The 25165-nt window shown below is 39.9% G+C and overlaps 1 protein-coding gene across 2 annotated transcripts in view; it reads right to left on the bottom strand.

Annotated features, from left to right (window-relative positions):
- The window catches only part of AKAP6 (A-kinase anchoring protein 6), a 490615-nt gene that overhangs the window by 353892 nt on the left and 111558 nt on the right, over positions 1 to 25165 (bottom strand). For both annotated transcript variants that reach the window (XM_079769683.1, XM_079769682.1), the window contains exon 3: positions 22127 to 22484. In XM_079769683.1, coding sequence (XP_079625809.1) covers positions 22127 to 22450 — 324 coding nt within the window. In that variant the 5' untranslated portion in view covers positions 22451 to 22484. The remainder of the gene's footprint in view (positions 1 to 22126; positions 22485 to 25165) is intronic.

The following is a 25165-nucleotide window of genomic DNA, read 5'->3' on the forward strand; positions in this document are numbered from 1 at the left end:
ACTAAGTATAGCATCAGCTGTACACGTAAGTATACAGCTTCTATCATCTGTGGAAGCAGGTAACATTATTACTTTCCATGAATTTTATGAAGTCAGTATTAATCCTTACTTTACTGATGAAGAAACTGATACAACTGAAATTTAAAAGCTTCAAATTAACAGTAGAGAAATATTACAACTCTAAGCTCCTGGTTATCAGATCACATATAAAGATGTACATAATTGGAATAAAGATTCATTATCCTAACCTGAAGAATCATGTTTTCTAAATAGATTTTCCTCTGCTGTGGATTCCTTTTAGAAAATAAAAGCACATCTGATATACCTTTGACTACTAACAGCCTTAGTGTAGTACAAGAATTGCCATCTTGAACAGTTAACTTTGTTTTGCTTACATGTACTTGCCAAAACTTTTCATTCACACTAACTTGCTATCAAGTAAGCAGATTGAACAAGATGTGAATGAATATCTGTAGCAAAACTGATGGAATCCCTAAATAGCACAGCAAAGTATTGTGAGTTGCTAAAATGAGGACCAAGTCAGTCTTGCAAATTGGGGGAGGGAGCTTTCAGGCAAGTGAGCAGAAATGTTTAAATTTTCTATTTTGGAATTAACTTGGGTCCCAATGATAGAAGCAAGGTTTATGGCCTGTGAACAGAGATGAAAATGCCAACAGGAATAATTCACAAATGTCATGCTTATGCCATAGATGAGAAGCATGTGGTCCAGAGACTGGGCCCTGTCTGTGCAGCTTCACCGGCGCCTGAATGTTATCAGGATGTCAGCCCCAGCAGCACACAAGGACACATTTTCATGTGGTCACAACACAAGTGCCTTTCTGTTTGGCTTCTCTCATCTAGCTCTGTGTTAAAGCCCTGAAGTTGATCCTAGATTGACGCGAAGCTTGGGATTTCAGAATTTTGCCTGCCCCACCCGGTGCTAAGAAGGAGGGGGAACAGGTACTCTTACCATACTTGCTCTATTACAGAACTCTCAGCCAAGGCAAGTTTCCAATTTTGAGCTGCCAGGGTCAAATGACTCCAGGGTCATTTGAAGGCCAAACTGTGAAACTGATAAAATCATCATGATCTCACCTGATATTGCTAAAAACGCCCATTCCCAGGGAGACTTCAGGCTTCCTCTCCCCACTGGATCAAAACATCCCTTTTTTATACTGAATTTCCTCAGGCTCTCCTCAGTAGATGATAAAGCCCTATTCAGTATATTAATTCAGTGGTTCTTCAACCCTGCCTTCTCCAAGAAACCTCTTTTGTTAGCTCTATCACTATATCCAACCCTTTCTTACCATAAGCCCCATGTTTTGAAAGACTGTGCTGTTGAACAAGCTAAATTTATTTGGAAATGATTAATTTTCCATTTTCCCATTTATTCAATGATAAATACAACTGCTTCTCAGAGTTCCTAGCCAATATGAGATAATAGCTGTTAGTTACCTCATGGGCTTGATAGAATTTCAGACAGAAGGCAATAAAAAATGTCAGTCTGTGAAAACATATCATAGATAAATATTTTCTATTAGGCTTTTTGAAATTTCCAAAGTAGTTTGAAGACTATCATTTATTTGGATATCACATGTTGAAGACAATTGATTTTTTTTCATATTAAATTTATATCTCTTAATATGTATTTTTCCCTCCTCTTGGGTAAAATAGTATCTTTCTTTGATTAAAATGCACATAATTATTAGCACTAAAGAAGTACCAAGTCCACTAAGAGTTGTATTTGAGTCCCTTGGAAATGATCCAGTTCTCCGGTAATGACCAGGCCTGCCTGCCACCCACAAATGCATGATAATTTAAGGTACCTATTTTGAAATAGATATTTTGACCCAACCATTTGACAAACCATTATAAAACCATAATCTGAGGTTCATTAATTTAGATTTCACATTCACCAAAATTGTGTTGCTTTTTTTTTTCAATTTGAAAGCATAATTATTTTTATAAGGCTTGGTATAAGCTACATATTTTTGTTATTTGATAATAAAACAAAAAAATCTTGCATGTTTACTTCTGAAAACAGTTGTATTTGGTGATTTATTTACATAGTATTATAGCTTTTTACTCTGTATTTTGGGTTTGTAAAAAGAATTTTTATCTCTACTTTTTTTTCTTTTTGAAGTCAAAATTGAACTACATTTCTATGAAGTAAAGACAATATTTCTACTCTTTTCTTCATTTGGAAAGATTTACCACATTAAATGCAATGGCACTGTATTACATTCAAAGACTGCTCAGCATTAAAATGAAACTATGACGAATGTTCTTTTCATATAAGGTATTGTGATAATGTTTAGACCAATTTCCTATCAGCCTTAGCACTATTACTGTACATACTTTTTAACAAAATATTCTCATGCATTTATCACATCTTGAAATATTATTTCTTAATCATTTTTAAATTTGAAATGTATGTATACCTGTTCTTTTCTACATCTGCTTCTCCACCACTAAAAAAGCAGAAACAAAAATACCATACTACACAAACAAACAAAGGACCAACTTCAGCCCTTAAAATAATGAGGTAAAGATTACAACAAAATCCCTTTATTATCCCTCACTGTCATCAAAGTGGCCACTCCAGAACATTGACCAATCAATCATCTTCCCACACCAACTCATTTTATCTAAGCAGATGGACAATCAGTCATTTATTTGGGATTTATACTTCCTTCATGTATTTCCAAAGTAGGTGTCAGGCAGTTACAAATGTTATATATTAAAAAATAAGACAACACTGATAAAAACAGATCAGTTGTTCTGAAGGAGATAAGTGGACAGGAACTATAAGGCTCACTATTTTTCCCCCTACCATCACCATCACAAAGGCAAATTGTGGAATAAACCAATTTTGCTTCAACAAAAAGGGAAAGACAAGCAAATTTATTTTCAAGGAAGAACTTCTTGGGATTTTGAGTAAACCATGCTTGATAACAACTTGGCAAGTACACAGAGACGTTATTCCAATGGATAATTCTCATATCCACAACATTCAATTGCTACATGTTCAAGAAAAACACACTATTCAATTGTTATATATTCAATAAATATGTACAAACACATTTTTAAATGAATAAAAGAAAGAAAATGAGTCAACATAAGGAAGCATTGATGTTGGGAAAAATAAACCTATCTGTTCAAAATGTATAATTATATGCATTTTTTAACTACGTATATAGTAAAGAGAAATGTGAAATAAAAAATAATTCTTTAAACACCTAAAATATATATATTACCCACATCTTTTCATCTCATGTAAAAATTAAGTTTTCACTATAATTTATCACCCTACTAGAGGCCCGATGCACGAAATCCGTGCAGGAGTAGGTTTTCCTTCCCCCAGCTGTTGGCACTGGCTTCCCTCTGGCACCCAGGACCCAGGCTTCCCTTGCAGCCCCGGCTTCGTCTGAAGGTCGTCTGGAAGAACGTCTGGTCTAATTAGCATATTACGCTTTTATTATTATAGATTGGTCTGCTCCAACAAACCACTGGTCCTTATATTGTCACCTCACTCTCTACTGCTTTATATCAGCAGGTGCAAGATTACTGTAGGTGTTGCCATGTCGGAGAGCCCTGTAATATAGGTGTCTGCCCTTTCTAAAGTTAAGAGTTCTTATAGTTTCTTAGAACACCCAGATGCGAATAGGAGGAGGGCCATCAACCATAATTTCTCTAAGTTACTTATTGCCAGCAGCTATTAAACATTCAAAAATGCCAGTAAAAAGAGAGATCTTGAGGGAGGCAACGGCACAGATACACGGGGAAAGCACTTGGAAGGCATGTTCAGACAGAACGGGGAGGAAGTGGCCACCAGGTTGGTTTTGCAGGCTGATTACAATCTTCTGGAAAACTTGAAGAAAAGGTTTCTTATGTAAAGTCAAACAGTAAATTAGGGTATTAAGTTCAAGTTTCAGAAATGAGCTAAAGATAGAAACTTTGAGAGCTTCAACAAACAATTCATTTCTAAGGAATGCCGTCTAACTTGGATGCCATGCATGAAAAACAAACACGATTTTTAATTTGGCTTAAAGAGTCAGTTTGAAAAATTCTATTATCACTACAGGAAGTTCAAATAGCTAATAAGGATTTGACAGCTTGCCTTTCAAATGGCTCAGTTAGCCTATATAACCATTTATTTCAAGAATAAACTTCTAGATAAATACTAGTTATCAAACCGAATTGCGACACTGGCTTGAACTCCATCTGAGGGATAGTACAGATCCTGCCACATCCTGATCGTGTCACTTAGAGCTGTGGGCTGTAGAGGAAAGGATGCTGGATGGCGATCAGAAGGCTGGGGTCTAGACCTGTTAGGTATGTGCATCTGAGAACTCGTTTAACTTCTCCGGGCCTCTGCTTTCTCATTTGTAGAATAAGGGGTGGGGCTGGATGATCTCTCAGGTTTCACTCCATTCTAATTTTAGAACAAAATTATCCCACTTCTCTAAACGTCCTTGTATAAAAAATCCTATCTTTATAATGGTTTATTTATACCTACAACAATAAATAATGTTTCTGAAGCCAGGGGTTCCTTTCCCATGATGAAGTCTTCAAAGTCAGGTTTATTCCACAACTGCCACCACCATTATTCCTTATTTTGGGTGTTAAACTAAATCACAGAGGATTAACGGTCTCTGACATCTATCCTTACAACCAACAGGTAGTTTAATATGAATATCACACATGACAGTAGCAACTTTCCTTTTATTTGTTTAAAGTATTCACAGTTATTACTTAATTTCTAGTAACTACTCAGTAAGGTAAGTAGTAGTATTATTCCTATTTTGAATAGAAAAATTAAATGAGAATTAAAGTGGCTCCAGATATGAATGCCCTTTCACAATCAACCAAGGAAATGTTTATTGACACAGTATCTGTAAGGCAGCTCTGAAATATGTACCAAAATGTAAGACATGTATAGCCTTGGACCAAACAATTCCAATATTAAATAATTTAGACAAGTACAAAAAATATATATGCTCAAAGATAATAATTACCATCTATATATATAAAAGCCTAAGTGACCAGCTGACCAGCCAACCGTCCGATAGCTATGACACGCACTGACCAACAGGGGGCAGACGCTCAATGCAGGAGCAGAAACCACAGGCATGGAAACATGGAGCAGACTGATGAATCTCAGAGGGAAGGGGGGTGGAAGGAGGGTGGGAAGAGATTAACCAAAGATCTTATATGCATACTAGAGGCCTGGGGCATGGATTTGTGCACCGGTGGGGTCCCTTGGCCTGGCCTGCACCCTCTCACAATCCGGGACCCCTCGGGGGATATCAAAGAGATGGTTTCAGCCCGATCCCTGCAGGCCAGGTCGGGGAACCACACCGGTGCACGGATTCGTACTTTTCATAATAGAAAAAAAAAAAATAGAAGCAACCTATGTGTCCATCATTAGCAGACTAGGCAAATAAATTAAGGCACATTCAGGTGGTGGATTACGCAGCATTATAAATGATAACACAGAGCTATAGTTAATTTACTGGAAATGTAGCCATAAGAAGAGGGGTGGATGAAGTACAGGCTAAGACAACAATCAGCACTGTCCAATAGAACTTCTGCAGTTATAGAAGTGTTCTTCTGTGCTGTCAAATACAGTTGCCACTAACTACACTTAAAATGTGACTAGTGAAACTAAGGAACTGAGCTTTCTTTTAGTTTTATTTAATTTTAATTAATTTAATCCATAAATATCTATATGTGGCCAGTGGGTACCATATTGGACAGCACAATAGACATCAGTATTTATTTTATGACCATGTGTTACTCTATCATCATAGAAAGTATTGAGTGTTATGTTTAAATATCAACCCTCTTGTGCTTAGGAGACAACCAGAAGATACAGAAATAAATTAGTCAAAAATAGGTTTCTCTAAGGAGCTGCTATGCCTACAGCCTGGTTTCCTTACCTGGGCATGATCATGCTAATTTCACAAGTTTCCTAAATGCTGGTTCACACACTAGCAAATAAATAGCTTTATGCCAGGAAAGCTATATCCTTTGTGCTAGCTCTGCAGAATTGACCAGAAAGAAAGACTGATAAATGGAAGGAAGCAGAAAATAGAAGCTGGAGTACTGAAAGCAGGGCCAGATTTTTTGAAAGGATAAGTTACTCAGCTCACTGAATGGATTTGTAAGAGATTAGGACGCTCATATTTTCTACTTAAAAGTTTTGATTATATAACATACCCTGAAGCTACAAAATATCCTATTTTCTTATATCCAGCCAGTATAAAATTCAGTCTTAGGGAATCAGGCAAATTAGCTGAAGGCTAATTTGATTTTTAGACCTGCACAAAGCAGAATGGATTTTGGTTCACAGGTATTTCCAAACTCCAATCTATTTGAATACCTAAAAAAACATTTTCCCCAAATCAAGTAACTTTTTCCACTACCAAATTATTAGATAGATGAAATATAATAATGAAACCACTTTTCCACTTGTGTTTTTCTTAATATTTTGCTATTTTAAACAAGATATAATAAACAAATTCATATAAAAAACTTGTTTCTATATTTGGGATCTAAAGAGGCCTTCTCCTCTTCCTCGACCTCCTCCTCCTCCTCCTCCTCCTCTCCTTCTCTCTCCTTCTCCTTCTCCTTCTCCTTCTCCTTCTCCTTCTCCTTCTCCTTCTCCTTCTCCTTCTCCTTCTCCTTCTCCTTCTCCTTCTCCTTCTCCTTCTCCTTCTCCTTCTCCTTCTCCTTCTCCTTCTCCTTCTCCTTCTCCTTCTCCTTCTCCTTCTCCTTCTCCTTCTCCTTCTCCTTCTCCTCCTCCTCCTCCTCCTCCTCCTCCTCCTCCTCCTCCTCCTCCTCCTCCTCCTCCTCCTTCTTCTTCTTCTTCTTCTTCTTCTTCTTCTTCTTCTTCTTCTTCTTCTTCTTCTTCTTCTTTCTTTATTGATTAAGGTATTACAAATGTGTCCTTATCCCCCCATAGACAGAACTGGCCCAAACTGGAGCACTCTTCACCATAAAACTATAATTAACCAAGATCATCAATTAACTGGATCCTCCCCTTACTCCACTTTTTAGGAGAAATACAAATCCCAAAAAAAAGGATATTTAAGAAAGAGGAAACTTGAACATAACTTTCTTACTACATCTAAATCTACATTGCTCTATTTTATGAAAATGTTTTAAGTGATGACTTCAACAGCTGCAATACCCTTAATCCGAGAAAGATTCAGGTATGTTCAATACTATGCACTTGAAATGGGGAGAAAGTATAGTAACACTCAGTAGAATATTTTTTGCATGATATAAAATCAAATTTGTTTATTTCATTCTTCTAAGTAAAAATGTCCTACTTCTTGCAGGCCTTGTCAATTAAGGCTATGTTTTATTGTGTTTTAATGGCCAAGAGCAAATCATAGAAGAGTGTATTATGATTGGCAGTATACACAGTTGTCACAAATCTAACACATGTACATACACACACGTGGCAGCTCACTCTGCCATAGTCACAAAGCAAGCCGTGTGTGGACTGAGAAATTATCATCAAAAGCAGAACTACTAACATTTATGCAGCACCTGAGAGATTTACAAGTTTTTCTAAAGAATGATCTGACTTTATTTTTGCAATAGCCATTAGATGTAAATATTTCAGCTAAGGAAGTAAGACCTGTAGAAATTACCGAATTTGGCTTGGTGTCTAATTTCTAGTAAGAGACAGGATCAGAACCAGGCCTGGTGTCTTCACGTCCTGGGGGCTTCCCACTTTGCCTCGCTGCTGGCACTGGGCAGGCAGGCATGTGGCAGGGGGAGGCATGAGGACCAGGATGACAACTGACGGTCACCGATTTGAAGAACTCCCATTCCAGCATTATACGCTGGTTGATACTAATGAAGCATCAATCTTTCATTATTCCCAATGTGCTTCTGAAATCTGAGGCACTAAATGAGCCACCACCAAAGAAGAGGTGATTAAAAATGCAACTTTTGAAAATGCAGCTTCCCTTTCTTTACAACGCATTCAATAGTGAAAGTGTTTGCCAAATATTGGTCATGTTATTTATTTTCATTGGCCAAGAGGAGGCAGATTCTTCACCCATAAAAATTTTTCATTATCTGGTTAAAAGCATGATTTCCATGAAATTGTAGCATTATTAACCCTTTAAAATAAGTTGTCAATCTTTTTTTTAAGTTCTAAAGAATTATCTATGCTTTGTTGCAGGACTATTATTTTCTTTAAAAGAAGTTTTCAATAATGAAGATAAGTTCAATAGCTGGTACTCCTGTACTTACATGCTTTTTCCTTTTTCTTTCCTCATGTAATATCCAATCTCACTTACAATGGATTTTATTTGAACCTCATGTAAATAATGCCATGTTCTTTTTGTTTGTCAAAGATGAATAAGCAAACCACTCCTACGTTACAAGACTAGTTTTTGCCAAATCTGTTAAAGGATTTTATGTTCTAACTAGAGGCCCGGTGCATGAAAATTCGTGCACTGGAGGGTGGTCCCTCAGCCCGGCCTGCCCCCTCTCACAGTTCAGGAGCCCTCAGGGGATGACCTACTGATGGCTCTGTGGGAGGCAACTGGGCTGATCAGGGGAAGGCGACGCCCCCATCACCCAGCTGCTGCTGCCACTGCCCGCCTCGGCGGCTGTGAGGCCTGAGCCCTGGGCCTTGCAGCAGCCGGGGCTCATGGCTGCCTGAGCCGCAGCTGCTGTGAGCCCTGGGCCTCTCAGCTGCCTGAGCCCACAGCTGCCTGAGCCCTGGGCCTTGCAGTGGCTGTGGCTTTGTCCAGATGTAAGTCTGGATGGACGTTTGGAAGACATCCGCCCTAATTAGCATAATACCCTTTTATTAGTATAAATTTATAAATGATTGTCAATACTTCTTAAAAAAAGAAAAAGAAAGAAAAGAAAATGGACTGGACACTACCATATGCCCTATATACTCTAGGAGACAGCCTTACCCAGTTTTAAGAATACCATTAGGTGTTTTAGCAGTTATGACCAACGTGCTTAGAATCTAGTTTCCTCTGCTTGAATTAGATCCGCAGTCCTCAGCCTTGAAGTAAAAAGCTGGAGTTTATTGGCAGGGCCTCTTTCTGAAGCCTTTCCCTTCCATCTACCTTTCACAGGCCCCGAGCTCTCTCTTCCATCAGAAACGCTTTTTTAAGAAAGCCTCCGGTGTTCTTGATGTGAATGTAAGTCCATGCATTACTTCTCCCAATGACATGTTTTTGTAATGCTTTATCTCTAATTATAGAAAGAAAACCCTTGTGGAGGAGAGACAAATTCTGGTATTAAAGAGCAGACTGGAAAGTTAATTTTTCAAGGTTAAGATCTCTCCTGCAATCCCACCATCGACCTGGGACTGGGTGGCTCCCCAAAACCTCTGACATTCATGAATATGAAGAAACCAAATACAAACTAGAATCCAGGTAATTATTTTCTAATAAACATAAGACTGTGGAATAAGGTATGCATTTCCAATCTCTCTCTCTCTCTCTCTCTCTCTCTCTCTCTCTCTCTCTCTCTCTTTCTCTCTCTCTCTCTCTCTCCCTCTCTCTCTCTCTTAGAATTTTCCCATTTTGAAATCAGAAAAAAACACCTGAAACAGCAGTATAATAGAGGGTATACTACAAGAGTTAACTTGGAATCTCAGAGAATGGATTTCAAAGGGTCTCTTGAAACAGTATGCAAAATATCATGGGCACGTGTGTACAGTACCTGGAGAAGATGGTTTACAGTTTTCATCATATTCTCAGAGAAATGTCTAATCTAAAAAAGGTTAGCACAGATTTGAGGATTAGAAAGACCTAGCTTTTTCTCCTAGCTCCACCACTTTCTAGCTATGTGCCCATAATCGTAACCTCTCCGTGACTCAAGTCCCTCAGCAGATGTCTAGGTATAGACTAACCGAGATAATGCACGCGAACCACTCAGAGGAAAGCAAGCATAAATACTAGGTAGCTGGTTAGTATTATTATTAGCGGGGTAACAGACTTGAGGAGCTTTAAGAGGAAGGAAGGGTCCTCTTCCAGATGCAGAAAGAGCCACACACTTGGCAGAATTTACAGTTTGGTTAGGGTGTGCCTGGTCATCTTCACAAAATGTTAGGGCTGGAAGGAACCCCATAGGTCCCTCATTTTACAAATGAGGAAGCTGAGACCCAGAAAAGGGAGGTGTTGCCACATCGTAAGGTTAACGACAGAACTTGGACACCGGATTCTGATCCTATTCCAAGCAGTTAAGAACAAAGAGAAGCTGCCACTGAGGTACTGTTGTTATCCAACTACAGAGAAAAAGCTCAGCTTCGTCTGATTTATAGATGTTTTTCCTCCCTTGCAAGAGGACCAAGCAGCATTAATCAAAATGTGAGTGTATTTCATTTCTGGTTCTTCCCCTGATGCTCTCCTACTACAGAAAAGGCAGTGTGCATGGACGGATTTATGACTTATTTAAATATATAGTGTACCTGTTTTAACCTTTAAAATCAAGACTCCTACCAGAGAAGCTGTTAGAATGTCATGGGCGAGCACATTTCCATACCAGCTCTCACCTGGGCATAGAATGGATGTAAATTGATATGAAGCCGCCAAGTAGTCCAAGATGGAATTGGATTCATAATTGCACTTCTCTCAAACATAAAAATGTGTTACACTAACAATTTAGAAGAATTGAAGTGATTTTAAAAAGTTCATAGAACGTAGAGATTTAATTTGGCCCAAACTTTGGGTTATATTAACTGGAGTCTGTTGTCTTAAAAGGAACTTAATGAAGGTTACTCATCACCTCGTTCTTATTAGGAAAATGTCTAATTTTGCTCTGAGTCAATTCCAGCAAAATTCTGCTTGTTTTGGCCAAGCCCTAACACCAAACTGCTGTGAACAATTATAGTAATTTAAAAATGCTTGTAAATACATTTTATTATTTCACTGAAATATCCTTGGGAAGTTATGGTTTCCCTGGCATGCTAATGCCCTTAGAGTAGAAGGAAAAGTAAAAAATGGCAATGTGAGGATTCAGTCAATAAGCTGACCAAAAATGTTTTATAAAAAAGAAGTGCGGAAAGTTTCCCTTAAAAAGCTTTTAGACTTCTTTGAGGACATTAAAAAAACAACATATGAAAAAGCAAAGAAGAATGCAAGATAGCAAACACTGGTGCTAAATTATGGGTCAGGAGAGTGGGTGCTATCTCAGAATGTGGGGAAGAGCATCCAGGATGGCTCTGCAGCAGAGAGAGGAGCTGTGTGCTGAGCCTTGGTTTATGTAAGATGTGGACGAGAAGAGCAGTGAGTCCAGGATTTGTGCTGTAATGTCTAGCTGGGGTTATGATGTAAGGAAAATATCATCTTCTTAAATAGCTTCAATTTGGATAAGATTTTTGTTTATTATCTTTGACTAATAAATATACAAAAATATCAATAAAAGACCAAAATAAAATAAACAAAAGAACCTAATTTTTGATGAGGAATACAATATACTACATTTGCTTTTTAAAATAAAAGCAGAGACCATAAAATTCTATTAAATAAGTGCATATTCTTTAGAAAGCCTTGTGCTGTGAGCTCTAATAAATTTGTTCTGGAAACCTGCAACACATTTATGGAGCTGCATCTTAAAGGATTTACTGAATTTTAGGATAACCACATTAAACAGTCATGAAATATTTATTCTTATTTCTGATCCTGTGACAGAAAAAAATAATTGCTTGTAGATTGTAGGAAAAGCTAATTCCAACAATTTTTAAAGCCTAAGAAAATTTACAATTTTTCTAACATAATACATTTTTACACATCTAAAACTTTATTTATGAAAGTTTAAAAAGAAATATTTTAAAAACAGATACCTCAGGTTTATAACTAATTAAGAAGAGTTACATATAGATCATAAACAGAAAAAAAAATGGAAAGTATGTCATCATAAGCACAAAAAATAATGTAGCTACTGTACTAATCCATGCAGAGTTTAGATTAATTTTGATTTATCGAGCTCATTACTCAATGTACAAGACCAGAATCCAAAAAACTCTAGGGAGAACTACTAGAGTGAACAACACATTTAAATAGAACCCAGCAAATCATCAAATCCACATGGGTGTTTAATAAATAGTTTTTGCAACAATAATGAGTTATCTATATATCCTCTTATACAAATCCTACATTTGTCTATAAAATGTAGTACATAAAACTCAAATAAAATACTTCATCATCTTTGAATTTATCTCCTTGCAATAACAATTCTTTAATGACATCAAGTTTTCATTATCAATATGATTTACCTCTGAATGTTCATTAGTGCATTATTTTTGAAATTGCAGAGTTTTGAGGTGAGGATCCGCCCCAGTCATATCTCTAAAGTGCAAAGTATCCAGGATGTCCTGTCAAAGGTCAAACAAAGTGAAAAAAAATGCATGCCCTCAGATTTCCAGCAGAGGTGTGGGAACTAACTTTACCTAAGGAAAACCTACTAATTATTCACAGGTCTAGGTATATAGGCTTGCATTTGTTCAACAAAATAATCAGAGGAAATGTTTTGTATGCTGCTTGTTTTCTTCTGTCCTGATTTTGAAATCATACAAATGGATCAATAGAGATACACAGTTATGGAATAGAAAAAAAAAACAAGATTCCTCCTAATAGCTAGAGTAATAATAACTCAGATTAAACGCTGTGTCCACCACCATGCTACAGTAAAGGGAGAACCCACAGGAGGATTGATCAGATTGGTCTTAAAGGTGGTTTCACTTTGCTATGATTCAGGGATGTGTAGCAATTTTCCAAGAGAGACGTTTGGGGCAAGGAGTGAGGTGATTTCCCAGGGCGAGGGAAACCATGTTCTAAGGGATGGATTTCTGAAAGGGCCTGCTATTTAGAGGTACAGGAAAGGAAATGTCAGAAGAAACAATAAGCCAGCTGGGTCCAGATTGTGAAGGTAATTATAGGCTGTGCCCAGGCATTTAGACTTTATCTGGGCGGGCAGCTGGAAGCTAAGGGAGGTAAACACTGAGTTAAAATGTTTTTTAAAACAACATTTCACTCATAGTTATTTCCAGGATGGGGCATAGACCTACGCATAAAGGAAGTATCTTTTTACGTGGTTATTTGAAGGACTCTCTCCCCATCTTGTTACTAATGCCTGACTCCCACAATTACAGAGATTTCCAGGATGGGGTATATACCTATGCATAAAGGAGGCAGCTTTCTATGCAGTTATTTGCAGGCCTCTCTCCCCATCTTGTTACTAATGCATGACTCCCTCAATTACAGAGATGATCAGTGTGATAACATTCATTCCCCGCAGAGGCAAAAGTTGGAGCTACAGCCATTGTTACAACTATTTTCTGAACTACTTTATCAGGTCTTTTGATGGAAATCAGGTTTCTGGAAAGAGGGAAAACTGCAAGGAACACTGAAGACTTCCTTCATAATTTGCCTCCTAAGGCCAGTGTCCCTCTGTGGGAACAGATTCTCCAGCGGGCCCGCTCCCCCTCCCTCTTCTTCGGGAAAGGAGCAGATTACTTTCCATGTTCATCTCACATGTTCCTTTCCATTTAGTGATGTATTTGGCATATTTGCCTCATTCAAATAATGAGGAAAATTTGTGCATTAAGGTGTCACAGAACAACAGAAGCAGCTTACACCGAAAAGCCACGCTGCTAAAATGAGCACAGGAGCAATTTCTATTCTGTTCCTTTTTATTCTATTCACATTTATTAAAAAAAAAAATACAGCCCTCATCCCTCACACCAAGTGACAATAGACATATCAGCTCAGCTGGAGCCTGATGACAGCAAATTAGGCCACAGAGAACCAGTGGGCTCTGACTTCCCTGCTGCCTCTCTGGGCTTGCATCAGTTCCTTGGTCTGATGGACTTTTCCTTTCTTCCCACATCCACCACCCAAGCCCAGACACTCCATTCCATTTATTGAACATCCATCCTCATTACTGTCTCACTCTCTTTCTTTCCCAGATCACGTGCACATGCCCGCAAACTCATCCCAAGACACGGGTCTTTACCATGTATTTCTTTGTTTGCAAATGTCTTTATGATCACTGGATCAAGCCCAGACTCCTCTGAGGCATTCAAAGTATTTATGGTCCTTCAAAATGTCTCCACTAAGCTCAATGATATGTCATTCATCATTCCTCTGCTCCAGGGAAAGAGGCCATCTGTCTTTCATTCTCCAAGCACACTCTCTCAGGCTCTCTCCCTGCCTGGACAAGGCGGCCTTAGAAAGCTGTGCAGGTGGTGCACTGTACAACCTCAAGAGGTGCTACTCATATACAACAACTACAGGTAGGCAGCCCTGTGCCTGGACCCCTCTGTAAAATAATTTCCAGTTCAAAACGTTGTGAGAATGAAGTGCGACAGAAACATTTACTCTATCTGGATTTGGTTTTTCTTTTGTATATAAAACATTTTAAGAGAATAACATAAGATAGTACATTAAAATGTATGATTTAATGACTGGCATGGACTTATCTTCCTCCCTCCCATTGTTTTTACTGACTTTATGAGGCCACTTAAAAAACTGAAGAGTTCAGAGTCATGGAGGAGTCTTTACTCCTAAATAAAGAAATCCATGGCTGTCTTTTTGGAGATAAGGGAGAATGCATGGAACAGGCAAGATGTATCTAAAAGCCCTCTGCTCAAAAACACCTCCCGCCAGGGGTTGTCAGCTCTAACTGCATTGGAATCACGTGAGGAGTCTTTAAAAGTCCTGCTGCCTAGATCCAAGCCCACATTCTGATGTAGCTAGTCTGGAACATGGCCTGGAAAGTGGGTTTTTTAAAGCTTCCCAGGAGATTTTACTGTGTAGCCAAAGATGAGTACTACAACTGTCGGTATATGCATAACCTATCTAGAAATCAATTGATTTGTTAACATTTCTTCATTCAAGTTGTTCATCTCTTGCTCTACCCACTTCCATATTGGGGTACTAGTAATTCACACATCAGTACCATTTCACTTTAATTATATCATGTTTTCCCTCTTTTGAGATGTAAAATTTTGAGGGGGGAGAGTAGACAAAGTAGCAGCAAATAATGAAAAGACAGAAAAAATAACACAAGTTCTCTACCCAGTTTAGGGTAGCTATTAATACCTCTACTTAAAAGGACCCCAGATTTCATTCACATCCCCTCTTCAAAACCCTCACATTCCTACTTGTGATGAAATAAACAAAAAGCAATGATGCTGAAATATTTGCACCAGACTACATTTACTTCCATAATATTTTCCAAAGTTTAAGTACATATCAAAAATATTGAGGAAAGTTGAGAGTGGTCTAAAGCAGTAACTATCAAACTATTCTGTATTCTGGCCTTGACTCAGAGAAAGGCATAAATTTTACACAATGACGTTTCACAAAGCAGTATTTATCTTTACTTCATGTAATTCTATTTCATTGCTTTAGCTCTTTAATTCACTAAATTGATTTCACAACTTACTAATTGGTTGAGATGTACTTCTTGACAAATAACAGTCTAAAGCAGTGGTTCTCAACCTTTCTAATGCCGCGACCCTTTAATACAGTTCCTCATGTTGTGGTGACCCCCAACCATAAAATTATTTTCGTTGCTACTTCATAACTGTAATTTTGCTACTGTTAGTGAATCATAATGTAAACATCTGTGTTTTCCGATGGTCTTAGGCTCTACAGCAGCGGTTCTCAACCTGTTCTCAAGCCTAAGACCATCGGAAAACACAGATATTTACATTACGATGCATTAACAGTAGCAAAATTAAAGTTATGAAGTAGCAACGAAAATAATTTTATGGTTGGGGGTCACCACAACATGAGGAACTGTATTAAAGGGTCGCGGCATTAGAAAGGTTGAGAACCACTGGTCTAAAGGGTAGAAAGAAAAATATTTATACTTCCCCCAAAACAAAGATATTTTATCATCAAGCTTAAACTGGTGCTTACTTAGCTTAAGATGCTAAGCTAAGAAACCACTCAAAGATGGTATATACTGAATGTTTCAGGCTCAGAATTCTCCACTTCCCAAACTACTGATGTTAGGAGTTTAGTTCCACTCAGAATTCCCTTTATCAAGAATTCCCGAGACCCCTAGGGCATTGTAAATGTGCCCAAGAATCAACCTTGACTTGCTCGCCGTCACAGCCAGCAGACCTGGGCTCCACAGCTGTGGCTTTGGTAGCATCTCTGCCACCTCAGGCAGAGCTCAGCTATAACATTGCAACAGTGGGAGGCCGAGTACACTTTCCCCTACACCCGCTGAACAAGGGGAGGGAGAAGCCCAGGTGGAGAATCAGCTGAGACAGGTCTTCCCAGTCACACCCACAGCCCTCTGCCCTCACTGCATTCCCACGCTGTCCTGGGGGTGGCTGCTCAGGATGGGCTCCAGGCTGGGAACACACTTTACCACAAACCACCACGCCCTCTCCTCCCTCCTGAGCAGGGGCAGACTCCTGGCCTCATGGTGAGGATGAATCCTCTCCTAAGAGCTCCACCATCCCAAGACTTCCACCATCTTCAGTCCGGCAGGCACCTCTGAAGTGCCAACCCCAGCTGTGGAGAGAATTCAAGCCTTTTTCCAGCAAACCATCCAGACCCCATGTGAGCCACGGGCTTCTCATTTTGAGAATCAGGCCAAAATCAAAGAAGCGACACAAATTTCACCTGGAGGTAGCTGAGAATAAAATGTATCTAAAGGGGATTGTTTGGGGAGCTGATCCCAGCTAACTCACTTCTCTTTGCCATCCAGCCACATCATCTAGCTTATGCTAACTAGCCTACGCATCACCTCTTTCTTGCTATCATGTTTCTAGAATACAAATAATATTTTCTCCAAGAAGACTGTTAATCAGTAAGCAGAGGTGCCTAATTTGCTTATTTAGGACCTAAATACATTCATCCAGATCAGAAGTCTCAGTTAAAGTCAAAATCTTTCAAGGGTCCTGGTCTGACTTTCCTGCACAGCACAGTGTCTGAATCCAAAGGAGGACAGGGAGGGGGAGAGGCAGAGTTTCTAAAAACGGTTCAGCTGGCTTCTCATACTTCTTACTAAAGAATATCTGGAAGCGTAAGCAAAATATGTGGATTACATTTTCAGTTTTAAAAAAATGGAAAAAATGACATAGTATAATATATTGCATTGTTTCCATATTTTAATCTTAAGGTTAGATGTTTTTATTCACTCTCTAGAACAATCACTCCTCTCCTCCCCTAACCTGGGAATATTATAATAGTGGTTTGTAGTTCATCCTGGGGGTTACAATAAAACTTCCCCTAAGAACCTGGAAAGAAGGTTGATAAGAGCAGTCTCTGATAAATAAATTTTAAGATCAGCACAATGACCAAGAAGATAAAGTTACCTTTAAAGACAAAGAGTGGCTCCAGGTCTAGAAGACCTAAGAGTACACTTACTCACTGAAACCCTTACTAAAGAAGGAGTCACACAGCAATGAGGAGAGCGGAGGGGAGAACCAGGCACAGCCACCTACAGAAAGAAGAACAGATTCTCCCAGGCAGACTCCCCAGGCAAGATCTCCAAGACTTCTGAACCACCCACAGACACTCCCAGATGGACAGTAATGCTCCCAAGCACTTGGTCTTAATTCATCCAACACCTTTGTCCTAATTCAGTCCTCACCAAGCAGCCTTCCTCATGTGACATCAGGTGCAAGCCTGTATATGGGAGAGAAGGCACTGACCATACAAACTTGGACTCATCTATCCAACTGAGCCCACACCAAGCAAGGCCCTTGTCTTAAGCAACAGAGATACAGTGGAGAATTAAACATTTGAGGTCCTTGGGGCTAACACAAATAAGCAAACAAGATAACTGCAGCTAGCGATAAGAACCATCATACAAAATAAGCTGAAAAATTGGCTAGTTAATTGCTGGAAAGGGGGATGCATGTTTTAAGAAGAGGTATCAGAAATAGCTACATTGAGAAAATCACATTTAATATAAAACCAGAGGCTGACTCTACTCTAAGCATTTTCCAAAAGCATTGTTTAAAAAAAAAAAAAAAAGACAACTGATCCAAATGGAGTCATTTGTGCTAAGTCCCATGTCACCAAACTGAGACCTAACCTCATTGCAGTTGTAGCTTCTCAGGAATGTAATCTTAGTCAGTCAGTCTGGAATTTCCTGATCAGCACTCTTGAGGTAATCCACCTGATTAGACCCTTTTACTCCCCTAAAATGAGATGCCCTTGCCTGAAACAAGCCACTCTCTCCCTGTCCCTCCTCCCTTTCTGCCTATAAAAGCCTCCCGTTCTTTCTGCTAGATGGGATGTTGCTTGATTCATGAATCATTGAATAAAGGCAAATGGATCTTTAAATTTACTCAGTTGAATTTTGTTTTGTTTTTTAACAGCGTTTTTCAAGTAATTTTTTTTTAAGTTATACATCAACACAATGGTAGAGAAGACTGTAATGATTTAGGCAGAGCAAGCAATGTGAAAGGGCATGTGAGGAATGTAGACAAGTTAGGTAAGGATAGGCTCTTTTTTGTTCTTGCTCTTCACCAAACACAGCAAAGGCCCCACCTCCCTCCTAAACCTCTCCGAGGTGTGTGCCTCTACATGTTAGAACTTGTCTGCACCTCTGGCTGACTGTTTGATGAGGATCCAGAAGCTGCCAGGCAAAGACAGAGGAAGAGAGTGCCTAGGCAGAGGGAACAGGAAAAGCTATGAGGCAAGAACAAGCCTAACATTTCTTTGGAATTTCCAATGTGCCTGGAGCTTGATGAATAATGGGACAGTAACAGGAAACATGGCTAGAGAAGCGGGCAGAGGCAGAGCCACAGAAAGAAATTTGGGTTTTACTGTAAGCTAATAGGAAGCAGGGGCCTAACATGACCTGATTTACATCTTTAATAGATCGGTTGGCTACCATGTGGAGAGTGAACTGCAGGGTGGCAGAGGGGCTCTAGAAGTAGCCCAAGCAGCAGTGACCTTGCTGGGGGGAGGGGGGTTTCTCAGAAGAGAAGGCAGGGGCAGCAGCAGTAGTGCTGGGGAGAAGGGATGGCTTCAGGGCACGTTTTGGAGATGGACACCCAGAACTTGTTAACAGACATATCCATATACATAGGGTGGGGAATCGTGCTTTGGCTTGGCCAAGAGTGGTGACTTTTACTGAAATTGGGAAGACTGAGCGGGGGAGGCATGGGGGAGGGGAGATTAAGAGCTTGTTGATGGGCATATCAGGTTTGAGATGCTCACTGGAGACACAAGCAGAAATATCCATTAGGCAGTTGGGTGAGGCTCATGGGAGAATACTGCAGTGAATCTACACATTTAGAAATTATCTGCACCTAAATGGACCCTTAAAGTCATGGTATTTCCATCCCTGTGACAGTTGTTTTTTATTGTAAATTAGTAAATTGAGAAATTCATGAAGGCAGAGGGAGCCACGCTGGGCCTGCCCCTCTGCTTTGCCATTTACCTCAACTGAGAGCTGCTTCAGTAGATTGTTTTGTTGTGTTCCCATATATAAAACACTGTGCCCAATTCCCCCTTTTTCTTGTGGATCACTGTGGAAATCTGAAAAACTGACAGGTACTTAAACTCCTTTTTTTAAATGCCCCGCCGGTGTGGCTCAGTGGTGGAGCATCATCGACCTTCGAACCAGAAGGTCATGGTTTGATTTCCCTTCAGGGCACATGCCCAGGTTGCTGCTCGATCCCCAGTAGGGGGCATGCGTGAGGCAGCTGATCGATCACTTTTCTCTCTCGTTGATGTTTCTATCTGTCTCTCCCTCTCCCTTCCTCTCTGGAATCAATAAAAACATGTTTTGTAAAAAGTGCATCGCAGTGCTTATTTGGTTAAATAAAGAACTATTACACAAATACAGGGGACACTTTAAGCAGATTAGGAGACCAAACACAATGACCAGAGTTGATGACTTTGTACTCTATTCTTACAGAATATTTGAGAACATTATAAGAGAATGATGGTTGTAAAATCACTTGATGAAATAAACTTCAAAAAAGTATTAATAGAAACTCTAAAATTAAATTAACATTAAATGATTTCAATTTATCCCTTTAAGTCACTAACTACCACTATGCGATTATTGCCTTGACTTCCTACATTCGTGGGGCTTTTTTCTCAGCAGAGGAGACAGACATACTGTGGGACAGAGCTGGATATAGGCAGGTGTAAGACGCTTTCTACTGAGGCAAGAAGATGATAGGTAATTCCAATGTGAAAAGATAAGCAAATCACCTGAGAGGTGATTTCTCAAACACTGAACATAACCTTGGTTGATTTTACAAAAACTTTACATTCCTACTTGGAATAAAAGTTTTCATTTTCACTTCAGTATTATTGAAGTAATTAAATGAAGTAAATGGACACATTAATGTTTCTAGGAGCCCTTAATTGCATTTTTAGTGGAGTCTTTTAAAGAGATTTCCATTTTCTCCCCATTCTCCTTTATCATTTACCACTTTTGCTGTGTAAATCTGAAAGATTTTGGAGAGCAACAGTCAACTTTTCTTAAAAACCCAACCCTGTATTTACTTATGGGAGCCACACGGAAGGGTAGCCTTAGAGGAAACAGGGGAGAGGGGTGAAGCGGAGCCCCTGACTTCCATTTCACTCCGCCCCACGTTGCTGCAGCGCTGCTCCTTTAACTAGAGGAGCTGTGTTCCAGGGGCTGAGACACATTCCTCCCGGCTGCCAGCGCGGGGAACCAGCCAGGCCTGCATTCCACTGCAGCTGGTTCCCAGCCATTTCTGTTACCCTTCAGTGCTGTCTCTTCTTCAAGAACCTGTGAGAGCCCAGTCAGCTGGGCATTCTGGCTCTTCTGTTTGCTCTTTCTCCCCAACCCCTCCTTTCCTCTCTTGGACACTCTTCCATGGGGCAGCGGGGTCCACAATCCCCTGGGCCAGCCTGAGAAAGCTGAGCCAGCTCTGCTTAAGCTTTGAGAAACATGCTTTCTCTTAACTGCGCATCTTTCCTCTCACCCTGATGGCTGCACAAGACATCTGAGTGTTAAGAGTCAAGAATCTGTTTGGTCTTTGTTTGTTTTTTTCTTTTAAATATATTTTTACTGATTTCAGAGAGGAAGGGAGAGGGAGAGGGAGAGGGAGAGGGAGAGGGAGAGGGAGAGGGAGAGGGAGAGGGAGAGGGAGAGGGAGAGAGAGAGAGAGAGAGAGAGAGAGAGAGAGAGAGAGAGAGACATATCAATGATGAGAGATAATCACTGATCCACTGCCTCCTGCATACCCCACACTGGGGATCGAGCCCACAACCCAGACATGTGCCCTGACTTGGAACTGAACTGTTGCCTCCTGGTTCATAGGTCAAGGCTCAACCACTGAGTCATGCCGGCCGGCTGGTCTTTGGTTTCAAAATCATTTAGGATGAACTGTCTTAGGTAAAAGAATTCCCCTTAAGATCTTGTGTAACTCACTGGAAATTTACATTGGGGTTTAGGTCCAATGCCCTGATTAGTTATAAACCTTGCCTTGCTTTGCTAGTCATTGACCTGAACATGCATTTTGCTCAGGGACCTGGAATAGAGGAATGACTACGGCAGAGCAAGACTCACTGTATTTTGGGGTCCCTAAGTCAAAATCTCTATTATAGCACTCTTTACTAGCACCTTCATTTCATTATTATCAACAGTCAGGCTTGTTAAGGCCTCTAAAAGCCCCAGACATTTTTCAATGTCTGAACTTTAGGTTAGTTGTGAAAAAAGAACTTTTGCCCTGCACGATGAATTGTGCCTGGATGAAGTGACTCATCCCCAAAAGAGAGCACTTCCCTTCCCGATTGCACCAGGACCCGCTGTACACCACAGTGGTAGCATCAATTCAACAGAAGATAATCACAGACACACACTCACAGCCACAGCTCAGTTTGAGGTTTTACCTGTGAGAGTCTATTTATTAAATCTTTTGTAATACTTTTATTCTCCCCACTTTTCTGCATTATCCCCTAAGGTCAGTTTTATTCTAGACACTCAGCCCATGAAGTAAAATCAGGAGAGAATTCTGCCCATGTTTATCTACAAAGATAATGTTTTCAAACCGGTTCTTCCAGTTTCCTTCTGAGACGTTTTCTCACTGAGAATGACAGAACTCGGGCTCTCTGTGCCACAGCCTTTTCAGTCTTCCGTCTGGAATGGACCTGAGCCCAGAAACCTTCCTTACCTTTAGTTGAACTAGATGCACATCCACATGCTTGCTGTCTGAATCCTGTTGGACTGAGTGAGTTAGGTCCCGGACCCTCTCTGAGGTCATCCGGAGCCAGGTCTCAATTTCAGGTAAGTGAAGGACAATCTTCCAGTCGGCCCCTGTATGCAATGGGGGTGGCTTTTCATACTGCTGGTCAGAATCCATATCCTTCACCGCCTCTACTCCCTCACCCTGCTCCGCGGTGGGTGTCAAGTTGATGGCCATGGGTGAAGCATCAGTAGCCATGGGATCCAGGTCCTGTGACCTCAGGGGGGAAAGTGTCACACTCATGGTTAACATGGAGAAGTCTAAATCTTACTTCTTTCCAAAACAGCTGAAAGGCAAGAGGAAAGAAGAAAGCAAGAGTCAGACAAGATTGCCAAATAAAGAAATGATACTTCACAGAAGAAACAGGATTTCTAAATTAAGCCAGATTTCTAAATTAAGAAACCATTGCTCATAGCAAAAACAGAAAGAGGTGTTTTAAGTTTCTCCATAGTAGCCCCAAGACCCAGCATATAATAGGAACACAAAACCATGTGGTATTGCCTACCCCAACATCGGTTCTCTCCTCATTCCTTAGTAACAACATCCTGATTGTCAGCTGTGCCTATTCCTGCCAAGAATTTAAAAGTGCATTCCCTATCTCCATCATAGCTAGGTGTGGCCAAGTGGCTAAGTTCTGACCAATGAGATGTAAGTAGAACTCCTGTGTAGAAAGTCTGTGAACGCTGCTTAAAAGGAGCTGACTCAATTAGGAGGGGCCCCCTTTTTGCCCTTCCGCTTTCCCCCTTCTCCTAGCCTGTAACGTGGCCTTCCAGGTGCTGTCTCAGACCAGAAGGTGCCTCTGAGTATGTCAGGTAGAGGATGGTAGGGCAAAGTGTTAGGAACACGGATCCCACACGATAACGAGGAACTGCTGGACTGCTGTCCTGGACTTCTTTTATTGTGAGAAAGACAACCTTCTGTCTTGTTTAAGCCGCATGAATGTTTGGGGCTTTTCTACAAGCATCCAAACATCATTTTGATTACTGAAACCAATATATTCAATTCATGGGGTAACAAGAGAGGGAACACGTTTGAGTTGGTGAAAAGAGTGTGCTGAACTCAGAGAAGGCTGCTCCTTTCTATGATTTGTTAGATAAATAGATATCATGTAGTAATTCCAAACCTTTACTTTCCTGAAAAGTATAAATCATGAGATTAACTCTCAACCTAAATGAAATTAGTATTTGGTGATGCTGAAATTTTGGTCATGCTGGAATTTCAAGAGTAATAAATTGCTCTTAAACATATAACATTAAAATGTTAATCAAATACATGAAAAAGAATATAAGTGTAGGTCATAATAAGGTAAGGTTACTTTTTAAGATAAAGTTGATAAGATAAATTCTCTAGCTATGTAAAAGATAAATTACCAGTGTATTATAAAATAACTTTTTGGCCTTGTACACTAAACATTTTAAATAGACATTATTTTTAATTTCAGGAGCTTCTTTTACTCAAGGCAGTGGGTTTCATATCCTTTTAAAAGACTTTTTCTGGTTCTACACATTCAAGTCACTTTATAGCTTCTTTCATCTAAAGATAAAATATAAAATTAAATGTGATTATCAGAAAGTAGCCCATATGTCTTTAGATTCTGAATATTCACTTAATATCAACAAAAAATTCTTTAATGGCTCTGGCTGGTGTGGCTCAATTGGTTGTGCATTGTCCTGGGCATGAAGGGGTTGCCAGTTCAATTCTGGGTGAGGACACATGCCCAGGTTGCAGATTCAGTCCCAGGTAAGCAGATAAATGTTTTTCTTACATCAATGTTTCTCTCTCTCTCTCTCTCTCTCTTTCTCTCCTCTCTCTCTCTCTCTCTCTCTCTCTCTCTCTCTCTCTCTCTCTTTCTCTCTCCCCCCTCCCTCCCTCTCTCATTTTTACTCTCTCTCCCCCCTCCCTTCCTCTATAAAAATCAATAAAAATTCTTTGTAAAATATTTTACTTACAAAAATGGGGGAAGGAGGTAAAGAAAGATCCCAATTTGACTAGGAACATGTAACTTCCCATACAGGAATGGGCACAGGTAATTAAAATACTGTTGAATTAACAAAAGCCTTAAAACTAAGTTACTCCTGCCCTGGCCAGTGTTGCTCAGTGGTTGATCATCGTCCTGTGCACCAGAAGGATGCTGGTTCGATTCCCAGTCATGGCACATGCCTGGGTTGCAGGTTTGATCATTGGGGTATGCAGGAGGCATCCAATTGATATTTCTCTCTCACATTGATGTTTCTCTCTCTAAAGTCAATAAAAAAAATCTTTTAATAAATAAGATAAAAAATAAGTTATTCCTAAGACATGCTTCTGAAACCTTCCAATTCTACACCATGCTGCCCCTACCCAACTTATTGAGTACCATATTTAAATTAAATGACAAGGAGGTTTACAGATAAATTTTTGAAAGCAAAGTTATTTGCTAAAAGTAAAATATTATGTCATAAAGTAGGTTTATCGCTTTGGTACCTGCCTTTGAGAATGGTACCTGCCTTTTAGGTTTCAATTCAACAGCTTCCTCTGCCTGAGTATAAGAGGAAGAAATCTACACCCTACATTTTTAAATACCTTTTTAAAATAACATAGTAATACCTGGCTATTTTTAATTAGAAGACATCAAAATTTCACTGAAAGGAGTAGAAACCAAGATGGCGGCATAGGTAAACACCGAAACTGCTGCCTCGCACAATATCCAAAACTACAACTAAAAGACAAAACGGACACCATCCAGAACCACAGGAAAGCTGGCTGAGTGGAAATTCTACAACTAGAAGGAAAGAGGAAAGCACATTGAGACTCAGAGGAGCTGCAATAGGCTGAGGTACAGAGACGCACATGCGGAGAGGAAGGGCGGCTGAGTGCACGGGCGGCTGAGTGCGCGGCTGGCTTTCTAAAGCGGGAGAGAAATGGAAGCTCCCGACTGCGCTGAACTCCAGTCCTGGGCAAGACTCTGGGAAACCAGACTCATTCAGG

The sequence above is a fragment of the Cnephaeus nilssonii genome (assembly GCF_951640355.1).
Source record: "Cnephaeus nilssonii genome assembly, chromosome: 4".
NCBI classification, from domain to species: domain Eukaryota; kingdom Metazoa; phylum Chordata; class Mammalia; order Chiroptera; family Vespertilionidae; genus Cnephaeus; species Cnephaeus nilssonii.